The 21,101-nt window shown below is 46.3% G+C and overlaps 2 protein-coding genes across 3 annotated transcripts in view; one reads left to right on the top strand and one right to left on the bottom strand.

Annotated features, from left to right (window-relative positions):
- Window positions 1-10,249, top strand: part of LOC115459847 (ADAMTS-like protein 5) — a 105,724-nt gene extending 95,475 nt beyond the window's left edge. The window contains exons 12-13 of one of the 2 annotated variants that reach the window (XM_030189646.1): window positions 8,996-9,067; window positions 9,249-10,249. In XM_030189646.1, coding sequence (XP_030045506.1) covers window positions 8,996-9,067; window positions 9,249-9,583 — 407 coding nt within the window. In that variant the 3' untranslated portion in view covers window positions 9,584-10,249. The remainder of the gene's footprint in view (window positions 1-8,995; window positions 9,068-9,248) is intronic. The other variant, XM_030189645.1, reaches the window with a different exon arrangement.
- Window positions 10,250-15,323: 5,074 nt separating this feature from the next.
- Window positions 15,324-21,101, bottom strand: part of LOC115462184 (serine incorporator 4-like) — a 68,475-nt gene continuing 62,697 nt past the window's right edge. The window contains exons 11-12 of the mRNA XM_030192201.1: window positions 20,386-20,542; window positions 15,324-15,519 (exon numbers count right to left, since the gene is read on the bottom strand). Coding sequence (XP_030048061.1) covers window positions 15,324-15,519; window positions 20,386-20,542 — 353 coding nt within the window. The remainder of the gene's footprint in view (window positions 15,520-20,385; window positions 20,543-21,101) is intronic.

Genomic DNA, 21,101 nt, shown 5'->3' on the forward strand with positions numbered 1-21,101 from the left:
CTTACCCTCCCCCCCACTGCCACAGCAATCCCACTCTTTCCTGCCTGCTGCGGCTACTCCGTCTCTGGCGCTCTCCACTTTTCTGTGCTGCGGACAGCACCGCCATATTTTTAAAATGGCTGCTGAGGCTTCCAGCAGCAGTCTCGCAAGACTGCCGCCGAAGATTCGACAGCCATTTTGGGAAAACACAGAGGCGGCACCCGCAGCACAGAAGAAAAAAGAAGAGCGCCGGAGACGGAGCAAGTGGGAGTGAGCAGGAAAGAGTGGGATTCTTTCCTGCAGCCGCAGAGACCACCGCACTACCAGGGCGGGCGGCAAGGTAGGACTCTAGTACGCTGGAGAGGGATGGTGGCATTACTGTAGGGGAGGGGCAGTGGCGTTCCTAGGGGGGCTGACACTCGGGGTGAATCGCCGATGCGCCCCGCCCCCCGGGTGCAGCACGACACCCCCCCCCCCCAGCGAAAGAACCCCCCCCCCGGGTGCACACCACTGGGGGGGGTGCCGTGCACCTGTCCGCTTCGTTCGTTTCCATGCTCCCTCTGCCCCGAAACAGGAAGTAACCTGTTCCGGGGCAGAGGGAGCACAGAACGAACATAGCGGACAGTTGCACGGCACCCCCCAGCAGCGTGCACCCTGGGTGGACCGCACCCACCCCCGCCACTGGGGGGGGAGGTTTTGGCACAGTATAAGTCATCACAAGGACAAAATATAAGGAAACCAATGGACTGCATTAGGGGCTTAAAACCCATTTAGTTTACGTTAAAACAAATGAGAGATCTGCATGAAAGAAAATTGTTTTATTATTATTTTGAAAACCACGTGTCCCTGAAACATGCTCAAAACAGAATAATCCATTTGCACAAAAGAGATGAAATGAAGATGTGCCCCAATGAAAGAAGAGTTTAATTTTACTTCCAATCCTTATAACCCCAGGCTTCCCAAGGCAGATTACAACAACAGTTAAGATGAACTCATCAGTAAACAGGATATTGAAATTTGACCATATGTTACTGTGTTTATAGAACAGTGTAGAAAAAGAAGGGAAGGAAAGGGAAATGGGACTTGATATACAGCCTTTCTGAGGTTTTTGCAACTACATTCAAAGTGGTTTACATATATTCAGGTACTTATTTTTGTACCTGGGGCAATGGAGGGTTAAGTGACTTGCCCAGAGTCGCAAGGAGCTACAGTGGGAATTGAACTCAGTTCCCCAGGATCAAAGTCCACTGCAGTAACCACTAGGCTACTACCCCACTAGCAACATTCCATGTAGAAGCCTGCCCTTGCAGATCAGCAATTCGGATGCGCAGGCTTCTGTTTCTGTGAGTCTGACGTCCTGCACCTACACGTCCTGCACGTAGGTGCAGGACGTCAGACTCACAGAAACAGAAGCCTGCGCAGCCGCGTTGCTGATCTGCAAGGGCAGGCTTCTACATGGAATGTTGCTAGTGGAATGGCAACATTCCATGTAGAATCTCCAATAGTAGCAACATTCCATGTAGAATCTCCAATAGTAGCAACAGAATCTCAACATTCCATTTAGAATCCCAAATAGGGAAAGGGAAATGGGACTTGATATACCACCTTTCTGTGGTACTTTGCAACTACATTCAAAGTGGTTTACTTATATACAGATACTTATTTTGTACCAGGGGCAATGGAGGGTTAAGTGACTTGCCCAGAGTCACAAGGAGCTGCAGTGGGACTTGAACCCAGTTCCCCAGGATTGTGGTCTGCTGCACTAACCACTAGGCTACTCCTCCACTCCAAAATATAGCCTTTCTTGTTAGTGTTGTTTCCACCAGCTACAATAATTTTTTTAAGCAGTTTTAGTGATATTCGATTTTATTTTATGATATTTATATCTACATATGGGAAGCTTTCAAATAAATTAAAAAGCTGTCAAGTAAAAACAAAAAAAATGTTGTTCTTCACCTTTTAAGGCACTGGGCTGAAAAAGGATGCGGGGTGAGAGAAGGGGGGAGGGAGAAGAGAAACTGGGGCTGGGGGGGGGGGGCAGCAACTGATAGTTTGTAGGGGGACTCCAGAGACCCAAGCACTGACCCTGAATCCCAGCTATTAGTAACTAGGTCTCATAGGACCTGTGCTAAAATAGCACGGGTTAGTGGTAAAGGTAACCCACATAGTAGATGACGATGACGGCAGAAAAAGACCTGCACGGTCCATCCAGTCTGCCCAACAAAACAAACTCATATGTGCTAGTTTTTGTGTATATCTTAGTTTTTGACAACTTTGCCCCTAAATGTTGTTGTCATTTCTCTTTGTGGAACAAATTCTCTTCTGTTTCAGCACAAGAAGTCAGAAAGCTAGTTGGAGTGCTTGTGAACAGGCTCCATGTTGATCTTACTTTAGCTTTTAAAATGCTTAGGGATACAAGCCCAAAATATCTTTTTTTACTTCACATATTTTTTATTGGCAATCCAAAAAAAACATTACAGTACTCATCAACAAGTAAACTTAAACACAAGGCCAAGGACATCATATCTCATCCCACTCATGAGCATAAGTACATAAGTATATAAGTATTGCCATACTGAGAAAGACCAAAGGTCCATCAAGCCCAGCATCTTGTTTCCAACAGTGGCCAATCCAGGTCACAAATACCTGGCAAGATCCCAAAAAAAGTACAAAGCATTTTATACTGCTTATCTCAGACATAGTGGATGTTCCCCAAGTCCATTTAATAATGGTCTATGGACTTTTCTTTTATGAAACCATCCAAACCTTTTTTAAACTCCGCTAAGCTAACCGCCTTTACCACATTCTCTGGCAACGAATTCCAGAGTTTAATTACACGTTGAGTAAAGAAATATTTTCTCTGATTCGTTCTAAATTTACTACATTGTAGCTTCATCGCATGCCCCCTAGTCCTAGTATTTTTGGAAAGCGTAAACAGATGCTTCACATCTACCCATTCAGCTCCACTCATTATTTTATAGACCTCTATCATATCTCCCCTCAGCCGCCTTTTCTCCAAGCTGAAAAGCCCTAGCCACTTTAGCCTTTCCTCGTAGGGAAGCTGTCCCATCCCCTTTATCATTTTCGTCGCCCTTCTCTGCACCTTTTCTAATTCCACTATACCTTTTTTGAGGTGCGGCGACCAGAATTGAACACAATATTCGAGGTGCGGTCGCACCTTGGAGCGATACAAAGGCATTATAACATCCTCATTTTTGTTTTCCATTCCTTTCCTAATAATACGTAACATTCTATTTGCTTTCTTAGCCGCATCAGCACACTGAGCAGAAGGTTTAACATATCATCAGCGACGACACCTAGATCCCTTTCTTGGTCCGTGACTCCTAACGTGGAACGTTGTATGACATAGCTATAATTGGGGTTCCTCTTTCCCACATGCATCACTTTGCACTTGCTCACATTAAATGTCATCTGCCATTTAGAAGCCCAGTCTCCCAGTCTCCCAGTCTCGTAAGGTCCTCTTGTAATTTTTCACAATCTTCCCGCGATTTAACGACTTTGAATAACTTTGTGTCATCAGCAAATTTAATTACCTCACTAGCTACTCTCATCTCTAGGTCATTTATAAATATGTTAAAAAGCAGCGGTCCCAGCACAGACCCCTGGGGAACCCCACTAACTACCCTTCTCCATTGAGAATACTGACCATGTAACCCTACTCTCTGTTTTCTATCTTTTAACCAGTTTTTAATCCACAATAGAACACTACCTCCTAGCCCATGACTCTCCAATTTCCTCTGAAGTCTTTCATGAGGTACTTTGTCAAACACCTTCTGAAAATCCAGATACACAATATGAACCGGCTCACCTTTATCCACATTTGTTCACCCCTTCAAAGAAATGTAGTAGATTGGTGAGGCACGATTTCCCTTCACTAAATCCATGTTGACTTTGTCTAATTAATCCATGCTTTTGAATATGCTCTGTAATTTTGTTCTTAATAATAGTCTCTACCATTTTGCCCGGCACCAAAGTCAGACTCACCGGTCTATAATTTCCTGGATCTCCTCTGGAACCTTTTTTAAAAATTGGCGTTACATTGGCCACCCTCCAATCTTCCGGTACCACGCTCGATTTTAAGGATAAATTACATATTTCTAACAGTAGCTCCGCAAGCTCATTTTTCAGTTCTATCAGTACTCTGGGATGAATACCATCCGGTTCAGGAGATTTGCTACTCTTCAATTTGTAGAACTGCCCCATTACATTACTACTACTACTACTTATCATTTCTATAGCGCTACAAGACTTACGCAGCGCTGTACACGTGAACATGAAGAGACAGTCCCTGCTCGACAGAGCTTACAATCTAATTAGGACAGATAAGCAGGACAAACAAGAGATAAGGGAATATTATTATTATTACTAGTAAAACATGCTCGTTTCTGGAGGAAATGAAACGGGCGCTAGCAAGGTTTTCCTCCCAAACACCCCCTCCCTACCCACCCCTTCGGCGTTGTGAAGCCACTGACCGCCATTGCTCCGCACCTTGTCAACGCACGGCACCTTCATCCAGTGACGCCATTGCTCCGCCCCGATCTTTGATGCCATTGCTCCGCCCTCGACGTCATCACGTTTGACACAAGGGCGGGGCCCAGACACAGTGATTTCGGTGGCTTCACCACCACGAACCCTTCGAACCCGAAGGAAGTGCCTGCAGGAAGTGACACTGACGTCAGTGTCCTCAGAACGTTGAGGGTGAGTTTTATTATATAGGATTATTTATTATTTGTTGTATTTGTATCCCACATTTTCCCACCTATTTGCAGGCTCAATGTGGCTTACAATATTCCGTTATGGCCATCGCCATTCTGGAGTAAGTGATACATTGGAGTTGCATGGAGTACATGGATAGCAATATAGAATTAAGCATACGGGTATAGCGAGAGAGTGTAAAGAGTGTAGTTGGAGTGGTATTGTGTTTTCATTAAATTATTGCTCGTTGTGGTAAGCATTAAAGTGAGGATGATAAAATAAGGGTTCTGTACAAGTGAATTAGGGTTAGAAGTTAAAAGCAGCATCAAAAGGTGGGCTTTTAGCCTAGAGGCCAGAGATGGAGCTATTCTAGGCATATGGTGCAGCAAGATAAAAGGAACGGAGTCTGGAGTTAGCGGTCTGGAGAAGGGTGCAGATAAGAGAGATTTATCCAGTGAACTGAGTTCCCGGGGAGGAATGTAGGGAGAGATGAGAGTGGAGAGGTACTGAGGAGCTGCAGAGTGAATGCAATTATAGGTCAATAAGAGGAGTTTGAACTGTATGTGAAAACGGATAGGAAGCCAGTGAAGTGACTTGAGGAGAGGGCTAATATGAGCATAACGACATTGGCGGAATATTAGTCATGCAGCGACCCCCGGCACCATTACTTCCCGCACCAGATCATGCGCTCCACTAAGGACTAGGTCTAGAATTTTTCCTTCTCTCGTCGGCTCCTCTACCAGCTGCTCCATAAAGCTGTACTTGATTTCATCAAGGAATTTTACCTCCCTAGCGTGCCCCGATGTTACATTTACCCAGTCAATATCGTGGTAATTGAAATCATCCATTATAATTGTGTTGCCCAGTTTGTTTGCGTCCCTAATTTCCTTTAACATTTCTGCATCCATCTGTTCATCCTGGCCAGGCGGACGGTAGTACACTCCTATCACTATCCTTTTCCCCTTTACACATGGAATTTCAATCCACAGTGATTCCAAGAAGTGTTTTGTTTCCTGCAGAATTTTCAATCTATTTGATTCAAGGCTCTTGTTAATATATAATGCTACCCCTCCACTAATTCAATCCACCCTATCACTACGATGTAATTTATACCCCAGTATGACAGTGCCCCACTGGTTATCCTCCTTCCACCAGGTCTCAGAGATGCCTATTATATCTAATTTTTCATTTAGTGCAATATATTCTAACTCTCCCATCTTATTTCGTAGGCTCCTGGCATTCGCATATAGACATTTCAAACTATGTTTGTTGTTCCTATTTACATCATGCTTAGTACTTGACAGTATTAATTTGCAATCTTTTGTCTGATTTTTATTTTTATTTAAGGACACCTGATCTACTACGGTCTCTTTTGCAACCTCACTATCAGGATACCCTATCTTCCCTGTTTTGGTGATATCTTTGAAAGATACCTTATCACGAACCATGCGCTTTTGAGCGACTGTCGGCCTTCTCCCCATTTCTAGTTTAAAAGCTGCTCTATCTCCTTTTTAAATGCCGATGCCAGCAGCCTGGTCCCACCCTGGTTAAGGTGGAGCCCATCCTTTCGGAATAGGTTCCCCCTTCCCCAGAATGTTGCCCATTTCCTAACAAATCTAAAACCCTCCTCCCTGCACCATCGTCTCATCCACGCATTGAGACTCTGGAGCTCTGCCTGTTTCTTGGGCCCTGCACGTGGAACAGGTAGCATTTCAGAAAATGCTACCCTAGAGGATCTGGATTTGAGCTTTCTACCTAAGAGCCTAAATTTGGCTTCCAGAACCTCTCTCCCACATTTCCTATGTCATTGGTACCCACATGTACCAAGACAGCCGGCTCCTCCCCAGCAGTATCTAAAATCCTATCTAGGTGACGCGTGATTAACCGCATAAAAAGGACCTGCATAAGAGTCAGTCCTATCTTTATGCAGTAACCCATAGCCAGTTATGTGCTGAATATTTCACTTAACTGGCTATACGTTATTAGCACGTTCAAGAAACCCATAAATTCAGTGCCGGTGGCAGCAAAATGCTGATCGCTGCCGGCTGAACATCGGGCCCACTGTTTCTAGAGCACTTCGAGGCAGATGTAGTGCTTTACAGATGCACATGAGAAAGAGTCCCTGCTCCACAGAGCTTGCGGTCCAGTCAAGATAAACATATGAGACAAATGAGAATCTATGAGAGTGGATTTATTATAGAGAAGATGTAAAAGCCAGAGGTGTAGCCAGACATGGCATTTGGGGTGGGCACACAAGTCCCCCCCCCCCCCTGTGCTTTCTGCCCCCACCCCTACCCACCAACCCCCAACAACTAAAATAAATACCTGAGCTGGTGGGGATCTACTTGCTGTAGCTGGTGGCACTGTCTATGTGCTGCTGCTGTGCCAGCCTCTCCCCTCCTGTATATGCTCAGTTTTCATGCATGCACAGGAGCGGAGTATGTACAGGGGGGGAGGGGACAACATGGTGGCATGTGAACAGTGCCACCAGCTGCAGCAAGTAGAGGAATGACCTGTTTTGGCTGCTGGAGGACCTCTTCCAGCTGGCGGGGCTTGGAGAACCCCCACCAGCTATAACAAAGGTGTCAAAATTATGGGTGGGCCCAGGTCCACCCGGGCCCTCCCATGGCTACGCCACTGGTAAAAGCAACCATAAAAGATGAGTTTTTAGAATTGAGTGGGCCAGACAGGGGCAGACTGACCATTTGGGCAACCGGGCAGTGCGCGAGGGCCCAGAGGCTTCAGGGGGCCCAAAGGCTCTGCCTGGTTGCCCTTGCCTGCCATTGCCGCTGCACATTACAGCTGCCCTGGTGGTCTAGGAGCCGCCGACGCTGCACACTACAGCCACCCTGGCGAAGTGACGATTCTCCCCGCCGCTGCCTGTGTCCTGTACTGGCTCCGCGGTTGAAAATGGTGGCCGCAAACTCTCGCGAGACTACCGTGAGAGGCCGCAGAGGCCATTTTAAACTGGAGCTGCCACGGACAGCAGTAGCAGCGGCATGCTCAGCAGCAACATGGAAGGTGGAAATGGGGAGTCGGAGGGACGCGCTGGGCATGAGGAGGGTAGAAGGGGAGCTCGGATGATATGCTGGACATGGAGGAAGGTAAGGGCTGCGGGGGCGGTGGCAGTAGTGTGTGGGGAGCAGCGGTAGCATGTGGGGGGCAAGGGAGGGTCCAGAGTACTTTCAGTCCGCCCCTGGGGCACTGACTCAGAAAATCCAATCCAGGCGTATGGCACAGCAAAGTGAAGGGAGCAGATGCAGTTCAGATTTGAGCCCACACAGTTCACATATCACGTTGTAAATGGGAGCAGCAGAAGCTCAGGGTGGCTGAAGGCCCACCCTGATCGTAGCAGGGCCTTTTTCACTGCAGGAGCGCCAGTGCAGAACAGAAATACCAGAAGCCTCTTTCCACCTTTTCCTCCCCTCTCCCCCTTCTAGTTATCTTAAGCTACGCACAGATATACAGTGAAAAGACAGAGGGAGGAAACAGGGATGATGGATTTCTGCTCATTTGTGATGGTTTCATACTGACAGCACACAGAAAGTAAGAAACAGGCAACAGGTGCAGAATTCATGGAGTTTAAGTTAAATCAGCAAATCGTAGACTGACACCTATGCCTGATTTATGCCTGTATCTGTGAGCAGAGATGTTGCTGGGTATTTAAAGGATGTGGGCTCTTCTCCTCCCCCCCCCCCCCCCCCCCCCCCCCCCCCCCCCCCCCCCCCGGTAGACTGAAACAGAATAAAGGTTATAATTCGAAAATCATATATATATTTCAGATTTTTTTCAGTCTGCATGCTCCCTATCTCCTCACCAACCTACCTACTTGGATTACAAAAATTTCACAAAAGACAGTATCAATGGAAAAGGTGTCCAAGATCAAAATGTTATTAAATAACTATTAAAAACTGAAGATAAAACCCAACAAGGCAAACTTTTGCATTGGTGCTGTCTTTTGTGGTTCTTGTTTTGTTTTTAAAAGAAAATATCGTCTTGCCCTGCCACACCTCATGTGCACCTTGTCCCAAGAACCCTCTGAGGAGTAACTGCAGCCCCATACTGGACCCAAACCTGACCTCCAAGAAAAATTCACAGTCTACATCTTCTCAGTGCCGCTTTTTACCGCTTCTCCGCTGATAGTCTGAAGCTTAGCCTCTTCTTTCTGGGAGGAAGGTCTTATGTCACTGTGTTCATCCACTCTATTATCACCCTCTCCTCCCCACCACCAATCAAATCTAAGGGCGTGCAGATCGCACACTATTTTGGACTCTCTACCTAGATTGATTTCTTGTTACAGGTAAATGTGGGAAGTGCAAGAAAGTCCAAGGACGACAGAACAAAATCAAGCAATACTGTGAAAAGGACTTTGGTGAGAAACACATGATTTTGCTCTCCTTCGGGGTGATAACAGTAATTTCAGCTTCTCTCTGTGGGTTCCTTTTCAGTAGGCCTGAAGTAAACGGTAGACTGACACACACATACAAAACTGTCATAACTAACTGTACTAATAATTAAGACGTTTCCACTGTTTTGTTTTACTTCCTTTCCAGTTTTTCGTGGCAAGGTCATAAGTAAAAAGACCGTCGGCCACGAAACCCGTTACGAAGTCCAGGTGATACTGACCTACAAGAATAATTTCCCCATTGTGAGACGAGAGTACGTTTGGGTGCCCAACCTCTGTGACTGTCCTAATCTGCTTGAGAAGAGGGAATATGTCCTGATGGCACAGAGACATGTCAATTTTGAACATACCTTAAACAGGATACTGCTGGACTCTGCCAGTTTTGTACGTCCGTACAGGCCAAAAGAAGAAAAGCTGCTTCGAGGTCTTGACAAGGAATGTGCAAAACACAGATACCAGGTCAGGAAAAAATTTCAGACGTAGCTTATTTTCATAGTGACCTCAAAGACAAGCAATGCCCTTCAGAGGAGTAACTTATGAACAGAGAGACACATTTGTGGTATTTAACTCTACTACTTGCATCATTTCTAATCACAGTATTAATTATATTCATAAAGGGCTCATTTAAAGGGCACAAACTGGGTAGGATCCCTCAGTGAATGAGATCCAGAAAGATGCCGTTGATGCCACGGTGGGGACTGGACCTGCATTTTCTACTCCTTTCCAGAAAGAGTAATAGACAATTGTCTTGGAGGAAGCTACCAGGAACTCAATTTAGTGGTCTACAAGCATTTTTTGACAACTCCACCATTGTTATATAAAGCAAATAGCCACCTGCATTTCACCAAATGGTGAATGGAGAAATGAATGCATCTCAAAACTTCTACTTACTAGGAAGTTTATGTCACGAACAAGGTGTTAATCCACAGCCGTATTTATTTATATTCTGCTTTTCTATAATGCTCAAAATGGCAACATCAATAAAATGTTTAAAAATCATAAAATAAAAGACAATATAAAGAAACCTATCTTAAAAAGTGTTGATGTAATTAAGGGGAATATTTAAAAAGAGTCTTTAAGATGAAAAACACATTCGATGGTCTGAACAGTCGTTATCATCTCATGCCTTAACATCCATTCGTTTTTATAAAATTACCCGAGTAAAGCCCAAGTTATTCTTGCAGTACCTCACTGTTTTGTCCGCACTGAGACAAAGATTGTGTTTATGTTTACCCATAGGCTTCACACCAGTTCTCCAAGTAAAAGTGCATAGGTACTTCTGCTTCGAAACCTGATGTGGGACCAGTCAGTCCCACTTTGGACTCAGGCCCACCCAGCAATGGCACAGCAGTGATGTGGTGGCAGAGCTCCCCAAGCCCCACCAGCTGAGGACTCCTGGCATCTCTCCCTCCAGGAGATTGAGGGGGTCACTTAACTCCACTCCCCCAATTCCCCCCCCCCCCCCCGGTACCTTTAAATCCTTTAGTTCTTTGCCAGCAGCGAGCAGCAACACATTCCCCCTGCTCACGCTGGCCCAACCCTCCTTTCTGATGCAACTTCCTGTTTTCGGGACCAAGAAGTTGTAGCAGAGGGAAGTCTCGGAGTTGGCACGAGCAAAGGGGAAGGAGTTGCTGCTCGCTGCCGGTGAAGAACTAAAGGATTTAAAGGTACCAGGGGGGGTCAGGGAGTAGAGTTAAGTGACCCCCTTGATCATATGGGGGAAGGAGGGAAAGATGCCGGGTGAGGGGTGGGGTTGTCATACCCATCCACTTTGGGTTCAGGCCTGCCCAAAATTGGGTGTCTGGCTGTGCCCCTGCTGTAGGTACAGACTGTGAGCAGCTATAGCATTGTCTTTGCTGCAAGTAGATTTTTGCTGGAAAGCAGTGCCGTAGCGAGGGCTAATGGCACCCGGGGCAGGTCACCACTGCGCACCCCCCCCCCCGGGTGCAGCATGGCGCGGACCCCCCCCCCCCCCCGGAGTGCAACCTCCCCCCCCCCCCCCGGACCGCATTCTTACCTGCGGGAGGGCCGATCCGCCCCGAGTGCATGTCACTCGGAGCTGCGTCGGCCCCGCTGGTTCCCTGCTCTCTCTGCCCCGGAACAGGAAGTAACCTGTTCCGGGGCAGAGAGAGCAGGGAACCAGCGGGGCCGGCACCCCCCAAGCGCGTGCACCCGGGGCGGACCGCCCCCCCCGCCCCCCCCCCCCCTTTCCTACGCCACTGCTGGAAAGGCTTGTGCAAAGATTTGAAAATGCTATTTACGTGTGCTTTTTTCCTCCCCGATATAAACATCCTCCGGGGAACACGTCCTCCGAAGTACACGTGTTGTTGAACAACCAACATTAACACTACAAAATACAGTGGACAGGGGAAATAACACTATCACCAGAATTTAAAATCCACTGTGATTCTAGAAAATAAATGGCTGAGAGCTTTAGACACTTAAAAAAAAAAAAACACTAAAGGAGAAGGGTTAACAAAAAACTTGTTCATCTGCAACAGTCCTACGTTTTCTCTGACGCTGGAAACGCTGGCCAGGTTGGAATGGAGTACTTTGACTAACAGATAAGTTTTGTATATATAAAAGCTGTTTATAGAAAAAGAAGATAAATGTTGCAATGGCTAAAAAAAATTTTTTTAAATACCGACCGATATTCAAAACGATTTAACTGGCTGACAACGGCCGCCGACCAGTTAAATCGCTTGTTTGTAGATATCCAGTCATTTTTAGCGGCGTTTAGCTGGTTATCTTTCCTGAAAATGCCAGTTAGTGCCAAATTCAAAAGCAGATAACTTGGCATTCCGAATTACTGGCACTAATTAGCTCGTTACTCAATTAAATTGCATGCGTAAATTAGGCGTGTGCCCAAATTTCCACGCACAATTTTGAGCGCCATTTTGGAATCCAGGGGTTAATGTCACTTTGCCTAGAGATGGATGACCTTTCTATGGAAAGTTCTTAAGTACAGAGGTGTGGTAGCCATGTTAGTCCACTCTTAAAGGTTATCAATAGAAATCAAACAAAATAAAACATGGAAAAGAAAATAAGATGATACCTTTTTTATTGGACATAACTTAATACATTTCTTGATTAGCTTTCGAAGGTTGCCCTTCTTCATCAGATCGGAAATAAGCAAATGTGGTAGCAGATAGTATATATAAGAGAAACATCAAAGCATTACTTTGACAGTCTGACAGAGTGGGAGGGTGGGGGTATGCATGGGGACATCAAAGCATTTCATTGATATTCTAACAGAATGGATGTTGGTAGGTGAGAGGAGGGTAATAAACAGAGAAATAAACAGAGAAATACAGCTTTATGTTTTATAATGAGTTAGAAAACCCAGATCCTTATTAAGTCCTGTTTGTTGGGTATCAAAATATTCAATCATTCTTATTTCAAAGGTCTTACGTTCCTGTATTGTTTTAAAATTACCTTTCAGTATTCTTACTGTGAAATCACTGGTGCAGTGTTCTGGTCTTGTAAAGTGTTGGCCCACAGGGGTGGGGGCTTGACTGGCACCGGCTATTTTCATGTGATGTCTGTGCAGATTGAATCTTGTCTTAAGCTTTGATGTTTCTCTCATATATACTATCTGCTACCTCATTTGCTTATTTCTGATCTGAGGAAGAAGGGCAACCTTCGAAAGCTAATCAAGAAATGTATTAAGTTATGTCCAATAAAAAAGGTATCATCTTATTTTCTTTTCCATGTTTTATTTTGTTTGATTTCTATTGATAACCTACGGAAAGTTCTCGACTGGTATGCGCAGATGTAGGAGTCTTCTGCTCAGAGGAGCTCTTTTTATATGATTTTCCAAGACGTAGCTTTTTCTTGGCTTTGAAATGCCCCCGAAGATCAGTCAGATGCTCCCTCTATGCTCGCGGTGACATTTGAGAACAATCTTTGCACTCCATTTGATCGTTATTGGGACCCAAGCATAAGAGACACGTGGAATGAGTGCAAACATTGTAGATCTTTCTATTGCATTTTGGGCAAGGTCTACATTCTGGCAACATTAATAATCTTTCTCTATCTTTTATGTAAGAAAATGAAAAAGGAACAGATGGAAAAACAGCACTGAAGGCAACTACGCTGGAGGAGTGGCCTAGTGGTTAGGATGGTGGACTTTGGTCCTGGGGAACTGAGGAACTGAGTTTGATTCCCAGCACAGGCAGCTCCTTGTGACTCTGGGCAAGTCACTTAACCCTCCATTGCCCCATGGAAGCTGCATTAAGCCTGCCATGAGTGGGAAAGCGCAGGGTACAAATGTAACAAAAAAAAAAAAAAACAATTGTGTGAGAGAGCTTTGTTTTGGATGTATTCAGAAGAGCAGGAACTAAAAGCAGGTTAGACAATTCAGTTGTCAGATAATACGGTTATTTTGTTGTGACATTAATTTCATTGCTCGTGCAGTAATAATATTTAAAGCGAATAAAATCCACTCCACACCTGCATGGATCTAAGGACATCAGGGTGTTGACCCTATCAGAGTCCCAGGTTTGCACCATACAGATCTGAAAGGTACATCAAGCACACTGAACAGGCCAATGAATTCAGGGAAAGGAGATTTTAAGAAACAATACAGATATAGTTATATGTAAAAGATGCACAACGTCTGCACCCGAAAATTGCAAATACCATAACAAAAAGAGAAGTTTAAATCCCAAAAGGTAGCAGCAGGCCCACGAAAGAGGAAAGGGTATAGTTTGCTGCTTTTAAGAGTCATACTAATAGCCTTGATTATAGCACATGAAGATAGACCCAAGGAGGCTCTCCAAGGTCAAAACTATCAGCAGACAGAACATGTAGCCCAGCCTTCTGTAATCAAGTAATTCCTACATTCAAGCAGTGTCAGCACTGAGAAAGAGTTTGATTTCAGAAGATTCTTTAACACAACACTATGGTACTTCGTGGCTTGCTGCTTTAAAAACTCACAAGTTCAAGTATTCCCCTACACATCTGGGCTAAAAAAATGGGATTTTGTCTGTGCTGAAAAAAGTATAGCTTTAATGATAGGTCCACCATAAGTCTAAAAGTCATTCAATGTCAAATAAATCCAAACGTCAGAAATGAGCCTAATTGGAGAGCCTGGACTCAGAAAGGACTTGTCACAGCCATATTTCGGCAAGAGGGCCTGCACCAGGAGCCAAACAATTCAGTCGCATCTGATGTTATTCAGAAATCACACAAATTCAATCAAGTAGATAACTGAGTCATTCCAAATAGCGCATTGCATCAGGTAGCTGTCAGCAGCTGAGAAAGGTGTAGCTCTGAGTTGTTCCATCATGCCTGGTCTTGAAGCAAAGAAGAAAGTGACAGTCATCTTCTAATCTGCATTACATGGAGGAAGTGTGTTGCCAGGGTTCTTGGAATTGCAAAACCCATTAAGAGAGTTTGGCTCAAGTCCCACTGAGGCCACCCTAGCACAATCAAGTAATTTCTTGAGAGTTTTCATTTACAAGTGGCAGCAAGAACCCTGTGTCTTTCTTAACACGTTCCCTCCATGGATCAATGGAGGAATTTCAGCTAAACTTAGATTGTGAGCCCTCCTGGGACAGAGAAATATCCAGTGTACCTGAATGTGACTCACCTTGAGCTACTACTGAAAAAGGTGTGAGCAAAATCTAAATAAACAGTTGAGATTCTACATGGAATGTTGCTACTATTGAGATTCTGATGCTACTATTTGACATTCTACATGGAACGTTGCTATTATTGGTTATTCTACATGGAATGTTGCTATTATTGGTTATTCTAGATGGCATGCTGCTGAGTGGAGGAGTGGCCTAGTGGTTAGAGCACTGGTCTTGCAATCCAGAGGTGGCCAGTTCAAATCCCACTGCTGCTCCTTGTGATCTTGGGCAAGTCACTTAACCCTCCATTGCCTCAGGTACAAACTTAGATTGTGAGCCCTCCTGGGACAGAGAAATATCCAGTGTACCTGAATGTAACTCACCTTGAGCTACTACTGAAAAAGGTGTGAGCAAAATCCAAATACATAAATAAAATAATAATGAGAGATCTTCCAAAGTACAGGCTCTAGTCACTTAAAGTGCTTTCATCTGAAGGCTGAGGATGGAGCCCCCCCATTCAAGACCTATATTTTTCCCAAATTCCGACACCCTTTCCACTCTTCTGTTGAAGAAATAACACCCTGCAATCATCAGAAGGCCCAATCAGGAGGCAGTGTGATGTCCTGCCAGCTCTTGAGAGAGAAAGACTACTTAGAAACTGTGACTCTTCGCAAAGCGCGCTGTCGCAGGATGTGCTGTGGCTGTCCTGTGTACGGGAGGCACAAGGGTGCCAGTAGGATCCATAAATAAAGGATGATGCAAGCCCAACAAGATGCCACTTTCACACCAAAAGTGGACCAGCTGCCGTGGGTGAAAGTAGTTTCCAGAGTGGCATTTTCATAGCTAACAGAAAAGAAAAGATAAAGGGGAGTCAAGCAATGCAGTAATTCAGCATAAAAGTCTCTTTAAAATCTGACTTGAGGATGAAAAATAGCTTTTTTTTCTAGAAAGCCTCTAGCTGCATTCAAGAAGCTTTTATCCCTCCATGGAGTGAAAACTTAGGGGTCATTATGCAAAGTGACTTAACTGGCCAGAAGCAGCTTGTGCGGGCAGGCCCGTGCCAAGGGTCTGTGCTGCCCCCCCGCAGACAAACAGTTGGCGCCCCCCCCACCCCGCAGATGAACAGTTGGCGCGCGCGCACCCCCCCCCCCCCCCCGCGAAGATGATCGCGGCACGCCCTGGGGGTCTTTAAATCTTTTACTTCCAGTCGCAGCAGCGTCTGTGAAAGCGGAGCGCTGCCGACGTCTCCCTTCCCTTCGCGCTGTTGGTTCCCTAAGTGTCCCGCCTTCTTCTGACGTCAGAAGAAGGCGGGACACTGAGGGAACCAACAGCGCGAAGGGAAGGGAGACGTCGGCAGCGCTCCGCTTTCACAGACGCTGCTGCGACTGCAAGTAAAAGATTTAAAGGCCTCGGCGGCGCAGGGCGAGGGTAAGCACCGTGGCGGCGCCCTCCAGAGGTGGGCGCCCTCCTGCGGTGCTTACCCCGCTTACCGCATCGGCACAGCCCTGTGTGTGGGACTACCTGCTAATATTCAGTGGCACTTATCTGATTAATGCCATTGAACATCACCACAGACCATTAAACTGAAAGCCAGCTATTTTGTGGGTGGAGTCATAAGTATTGCCATACTGAGACAGACCAAAGGTCCATCAAGCCCAGCATCCTGTTTCCAACAGTGGCCAATCCAGGTCACAAGTACCTGGCACGATCCCAAAACAGTACAATACATTTTATGCTACTTATTCTAGAAATAAGCAGTGGATTTTCCCCACGTCTATTCTAATAATGGCTTATGGACTTTTTCTTTAGGAAGCCATCCAAACCTTTTTAAACCCCGCTAAGCTAACTGCTTTTACTACATTCTCTGGCAACAAATTCCAGAGTTTAATTACACGATTCATTTTAAATTTACTACTTTCTAGCTTCATTGCATGCCCCCTAGTCATAGCATTTTTGGAAAGAGTAAACAAGCGACTCATGTCTACCCGTTCCACTCCACTCATTATTTCATAGATGGCACATATGCGATTAACTGCTGATATTAAGCAGTTAAGTGTCTACGCTAAGCAGCCAAATCAGATTGCATAAAACTCAGTCCTATCTTTATATGGTGTTGCTTAGGTGGTTAAGTGGCCAATATCGTACTTAACCGCATAACAGACAGCAGCATAAACACGAAGATTCAGTACCAGTGCCCGGACATGGTCCAGAACTGAGTATCCAGGAATAACGCCGCCACCGGCTAAAAAAAAAATACTTGCTGTCACCGGCCGGATATGCATTTATCTAGCATGAAAACAATACCTTTCTTATAGCACCTAAATGAATACTGCTGAACTTCGAAGTTCAAAATCAAACCATGAAAACGAGGGTAGAAAACTTGGAATTATTCAGTGCAGGGCTGCTGCAATTCCAGATTCCAATTCAGATGTTTTTATTCGCAGGACAGTTCTCTATGTCTTAACCTGTTCATTATAACAGCGCCTAAAGTAGGGTTGCATGTGGTAGAGAATACTAGCACATATGCGTGTATAATGCACAATTGCACACATAAGTGTGACCTGTGTCCTTAGCAGTATCTAATATAATAATTTGCTCCTCCAACATTCCAATGTGTCTCACTGGGATCGTAACCACCTGCTGACATCACTCTTCCAACGTTCTCCGTCCCCCCTCCCTCCCAGTTCCATGGGACCCTGGAACTGGGAGGGAGGGACGGATGGACAGAGAGAGGGGGGACCCTGGAAATGGGAGGGGGACACTGGAACTCGGAGGGGGCAGGGGAGGGATGCTGCACATGGATGGATGGAGGGGGCAGGGCACAGAGGACGTTGTCTGCATATGGATGAATGCAGGGGAGGGAGGGGACCCTGAAAATCGGAGGGAGGCAGGGAGGGGACGACCCTGGAACTCGGAGGGAGGGAAGGGGACAACAACCCTGGAACTGGGAGGGAACGACGACCCTGGAACTCAGAGGGCGGGAGGGAGGGGGGACCCTGGAACTGGGAGGGAGGGGGGGCCCTGGCACACACTCTCTCTCACAGACACACTCGCACCCAGTCTCTCTCTCTCTCTGTCACACACACACACTCGCACATTCACTCTCTCTCACACAGTCACTCTCACACACACTCCATCAAGCATACACACTCCGAGGAAAACCTTGCTAGCGCCCGTTTCATTTGTGTCAGAAACAGGCCTTTTTTACTAGTATTCTATAATGTGAGGTTGCAACTGCCTTAGGGGTCCTTTTACTAAGAAGCGGTAAGAACTAATATGCGCTTCCCGTGCACCAAAATGCAGTACCACGGTGCACGCTCGGGCGCCTGGCGGTAGTTCAGGCATCTGTGCACGCTTCCCTGGAGCACTGGGACGTTTGAGGGGCGCAGAGTAGGCGTGCCCAGTGCTAATTGGTTATCGCAGCTACATTGCTGCACACCAACTGATTAGAGCATGTGAGCCCTCTCCACCAACTAAATAGGTATTGGTATAGGTTAACGCACTAATTTGGAAATTAATGCCTGGCCATTTTACAGCCGTGTTAGAAGCAGGGGTGTAGCCAGACCTCAGCAGGAGGGGTGTCCAGAGCCCGAGGTGGGGGGGCACAGTTTAGCCCGCCACTGACCCCCCGCCACTTTCGACCCCCCCCTCCCCTGCCGCCGCCAGGTACCTTTGCTGGCGGGGGTCCCCAACCCCTGCCAGCCGAAGTCTTCAGCGTCGGTCTCTGGCGCGTTCGCTGATCTGTTTCAGGACTCACAGAAACAGATCAGCGAATGCGCCGGAGACCGACGCTAAAGAAGACTTCAGCTGGCAGGGGTTGGGGACTCCCGCCAGCCAAGGTATCTGGCGGCGGCAGGGGAGGGGGGGGTCGAAAGTGGCGGGGGGTCAGTGGCGGGCTAAACTGTGCCCCCCCACCTCGGGCTCTGGACACCCCTCCTGCTGAGGTCTGGCTACGCCCCTGCTTCTAACACGGCTGTAAAATGGCCAGGCATTAATTTCCAAATTAGTGCGTTAACCTATACCAATACCTATTTAGTTGGTGGAGAGGGCTCACATGCTCTAATCAGTTGGTGTGCAGCAATGTAGCTGCGATAACCAATTAGCACTGGGCACGCCTACTCTGCGCCCCTCAAAGGTATCTGGCGGTGGCAGCGGCTGCAGGGGAGGGTCGGCGTCGGGAGGGGGGGGGTTGAAAGTAGAGGAGGCCGAGCTAAATCTGAGGGGCCCATGCCCCTGTGGCCTCACCTAGCTACGCCCCTGGTTATAAGTGGCCTCGGTGTGCGGGAAAACCAATGCGCTAGTCTTAGCGATGGCACTTTTTAGTGCAGCTTGGTAAAACAGCCCCTTAGTGTGAGCGGTGCCTCCCACTTACCTGAATAACTTATAGAATACCGTAAGTTGTGTGTGTGAGTTTCCAATCAAAGCAGTTTCCATATTATATACAGGTATTTATTTTGCACTTGGGGCAACAGAGGGTTAAGGGGCCCTTTTCCGAAGTGGCGGCAAGCCCAACGCAGGCTTACCGCTCGCTAAATGGGAAGTCCTGCCGGGCTACCGCAGCAACCTGCCGGTAGTTCCCTCCCCCAGCACACGCCATTTCTGGTGCTGCAAAAATATTTCCCGACGTCTCTAGCCTTCCCTTCGCTGTGTTCCGCCTTCTTCTGACGTCATCCTTGGGGGGGGAAGTTGAACAATGGGAGCAGGAGGGCGAGCGAGGTGAGCATGGTGCGGCGGCGCCCCCCAGCGGGAAGCGCCCCCCTGCCATGCTTACCTCGCTTACCGTGTTGGCACGGCCCTGCAGAGGAGAGACACTCACACCCAGCAGTCTCACTCTCTCTCTGTCACACACACACACTCGCACATTCACTCTCTCTCTCACACACAGTCAATCTCACACATACTCTCTCAAACATACACACTCCGAGGAAAACCTTGCTAACGCCCGTTTCATTTGTGTCAGAAACGGGCCTGTTTTACTAGTTTTCAATAAAGGAAACCTAGACGCCTCTGTGCCTTTAGAATGCAGGATCCCAGAACCAGCCTCAGTAACGTACAGATGCCAACACACACGTTTACACCTGCTCTGAGGCTAAGTCATGTTTCTATAAACAGTGAAGTGTGTGTCAGGGAATCACCCATTTCTGAGAAAACAGTGTCAAGGTAAGGAGGACAGGTGCAAGATAAACGAGGCAGAGAACAGAGAGACTACAAGGAGCTTTTGCCATGAGTATTTCTGATGTGTTGCCAAGCCACTCTGTAGGATCACAAACAGTGTGCAGAAAGAATGAAAAGGGAGTTCTAAGGGCATAAACATTCAAACACTAAGTGAGCACACCTCCTAATGAACGATGAGACAGGCAGAAATCATTAATCACATAAAGGCTGATTCTGTGTGGCTAGGTCATACGCAGGTGGTAAAGCTCAGAAGTCTGTTTACATCTGGGACTAGGAAGGAGTATCCTTATGATTAGAAGCACATTCCAAAAGCGATAGGAGCCATATTTCTAACCACAAAAGCCCTCTTACCATGCCTGTCAATGAGCTCTAAATCATTCTTTTTTACATTTTTTTGTATTTATAAAAAGCTATGCTTGGAATTCTTGTTAACTTCTGACTGTGACAGGAAGGGTTGCTGAGAAGGGAGTGACCGAACTGGCTCTAAGGCCAAAATGTACAAATGCAATGTGAAATGATCATTATTTTACTCACCCGAACCAGTTTGTGAGCGTCACCATGATATAGAGGGAGGCGAGAACAAAGCTGAGGTGGAAAAATGAGTAGCTATAGATGACCTTTCCTGTTTCCTTTCCAATCATCTTCTGTCCTCCCAGGGGGTCTTCACTCTCTTCGTAGCCTCCCTGGTCCTCTAAAAAGAACAACAACTTTGATGGCTTCAGACCACGTTGGAAAAGGCTCCATCTTGATGTGTTTATAAATTCTGAATTATAATTATAATTATATATATATATATATAAATATAATTATAATTGTAATTAATGAGGTGCCAGTGCTACTACTCAACCCAGCTGCTTCATGTCTTAAAACAAACCAATCATTGTTAAAGCCTGAAGAGTCAAGTCAAGCAGAGCCCAGAACAGCTGCAGCTCCTGCAGGGTGAACTGTGGCTGGGGGGACGGGGGTCATTGTCTTAAAGCAGCCATACCACTAGAGTCTCCAAAATATTAAAGTGGTCCGTGACTTGGCAATATTGCAGTCTCTTCTGCCCTTACCCCTGAATTCCTTCTCTCTCTCTCTCTCTCATATATATACACACACACACATATAGCTACACATATAGGTATATATTGATATAGATAAATTAATTAGGGGCTCTTTTAATAAAACTTAATGTGTGCTAAATGTTGCACATCTTATTTTAAAACTACTACTACTATTTAGCATTTCTATAGCGCTACAAGGCATAC

Source organism: Microcaecilia unicolor, chromosome 1 (assembly GCF_901765095.1).
Source record: "Microcaecilia unicolor chromosome 1, aMicUni1.1, whole genome shotgun sequence".
Taxonomy (NCBI): Eukaryota; Metazoa; Chordata; class Amphibia; order Gymnophiona; family Siphonopidae; genus Microcaecilia; species Microcaecilia unicolor.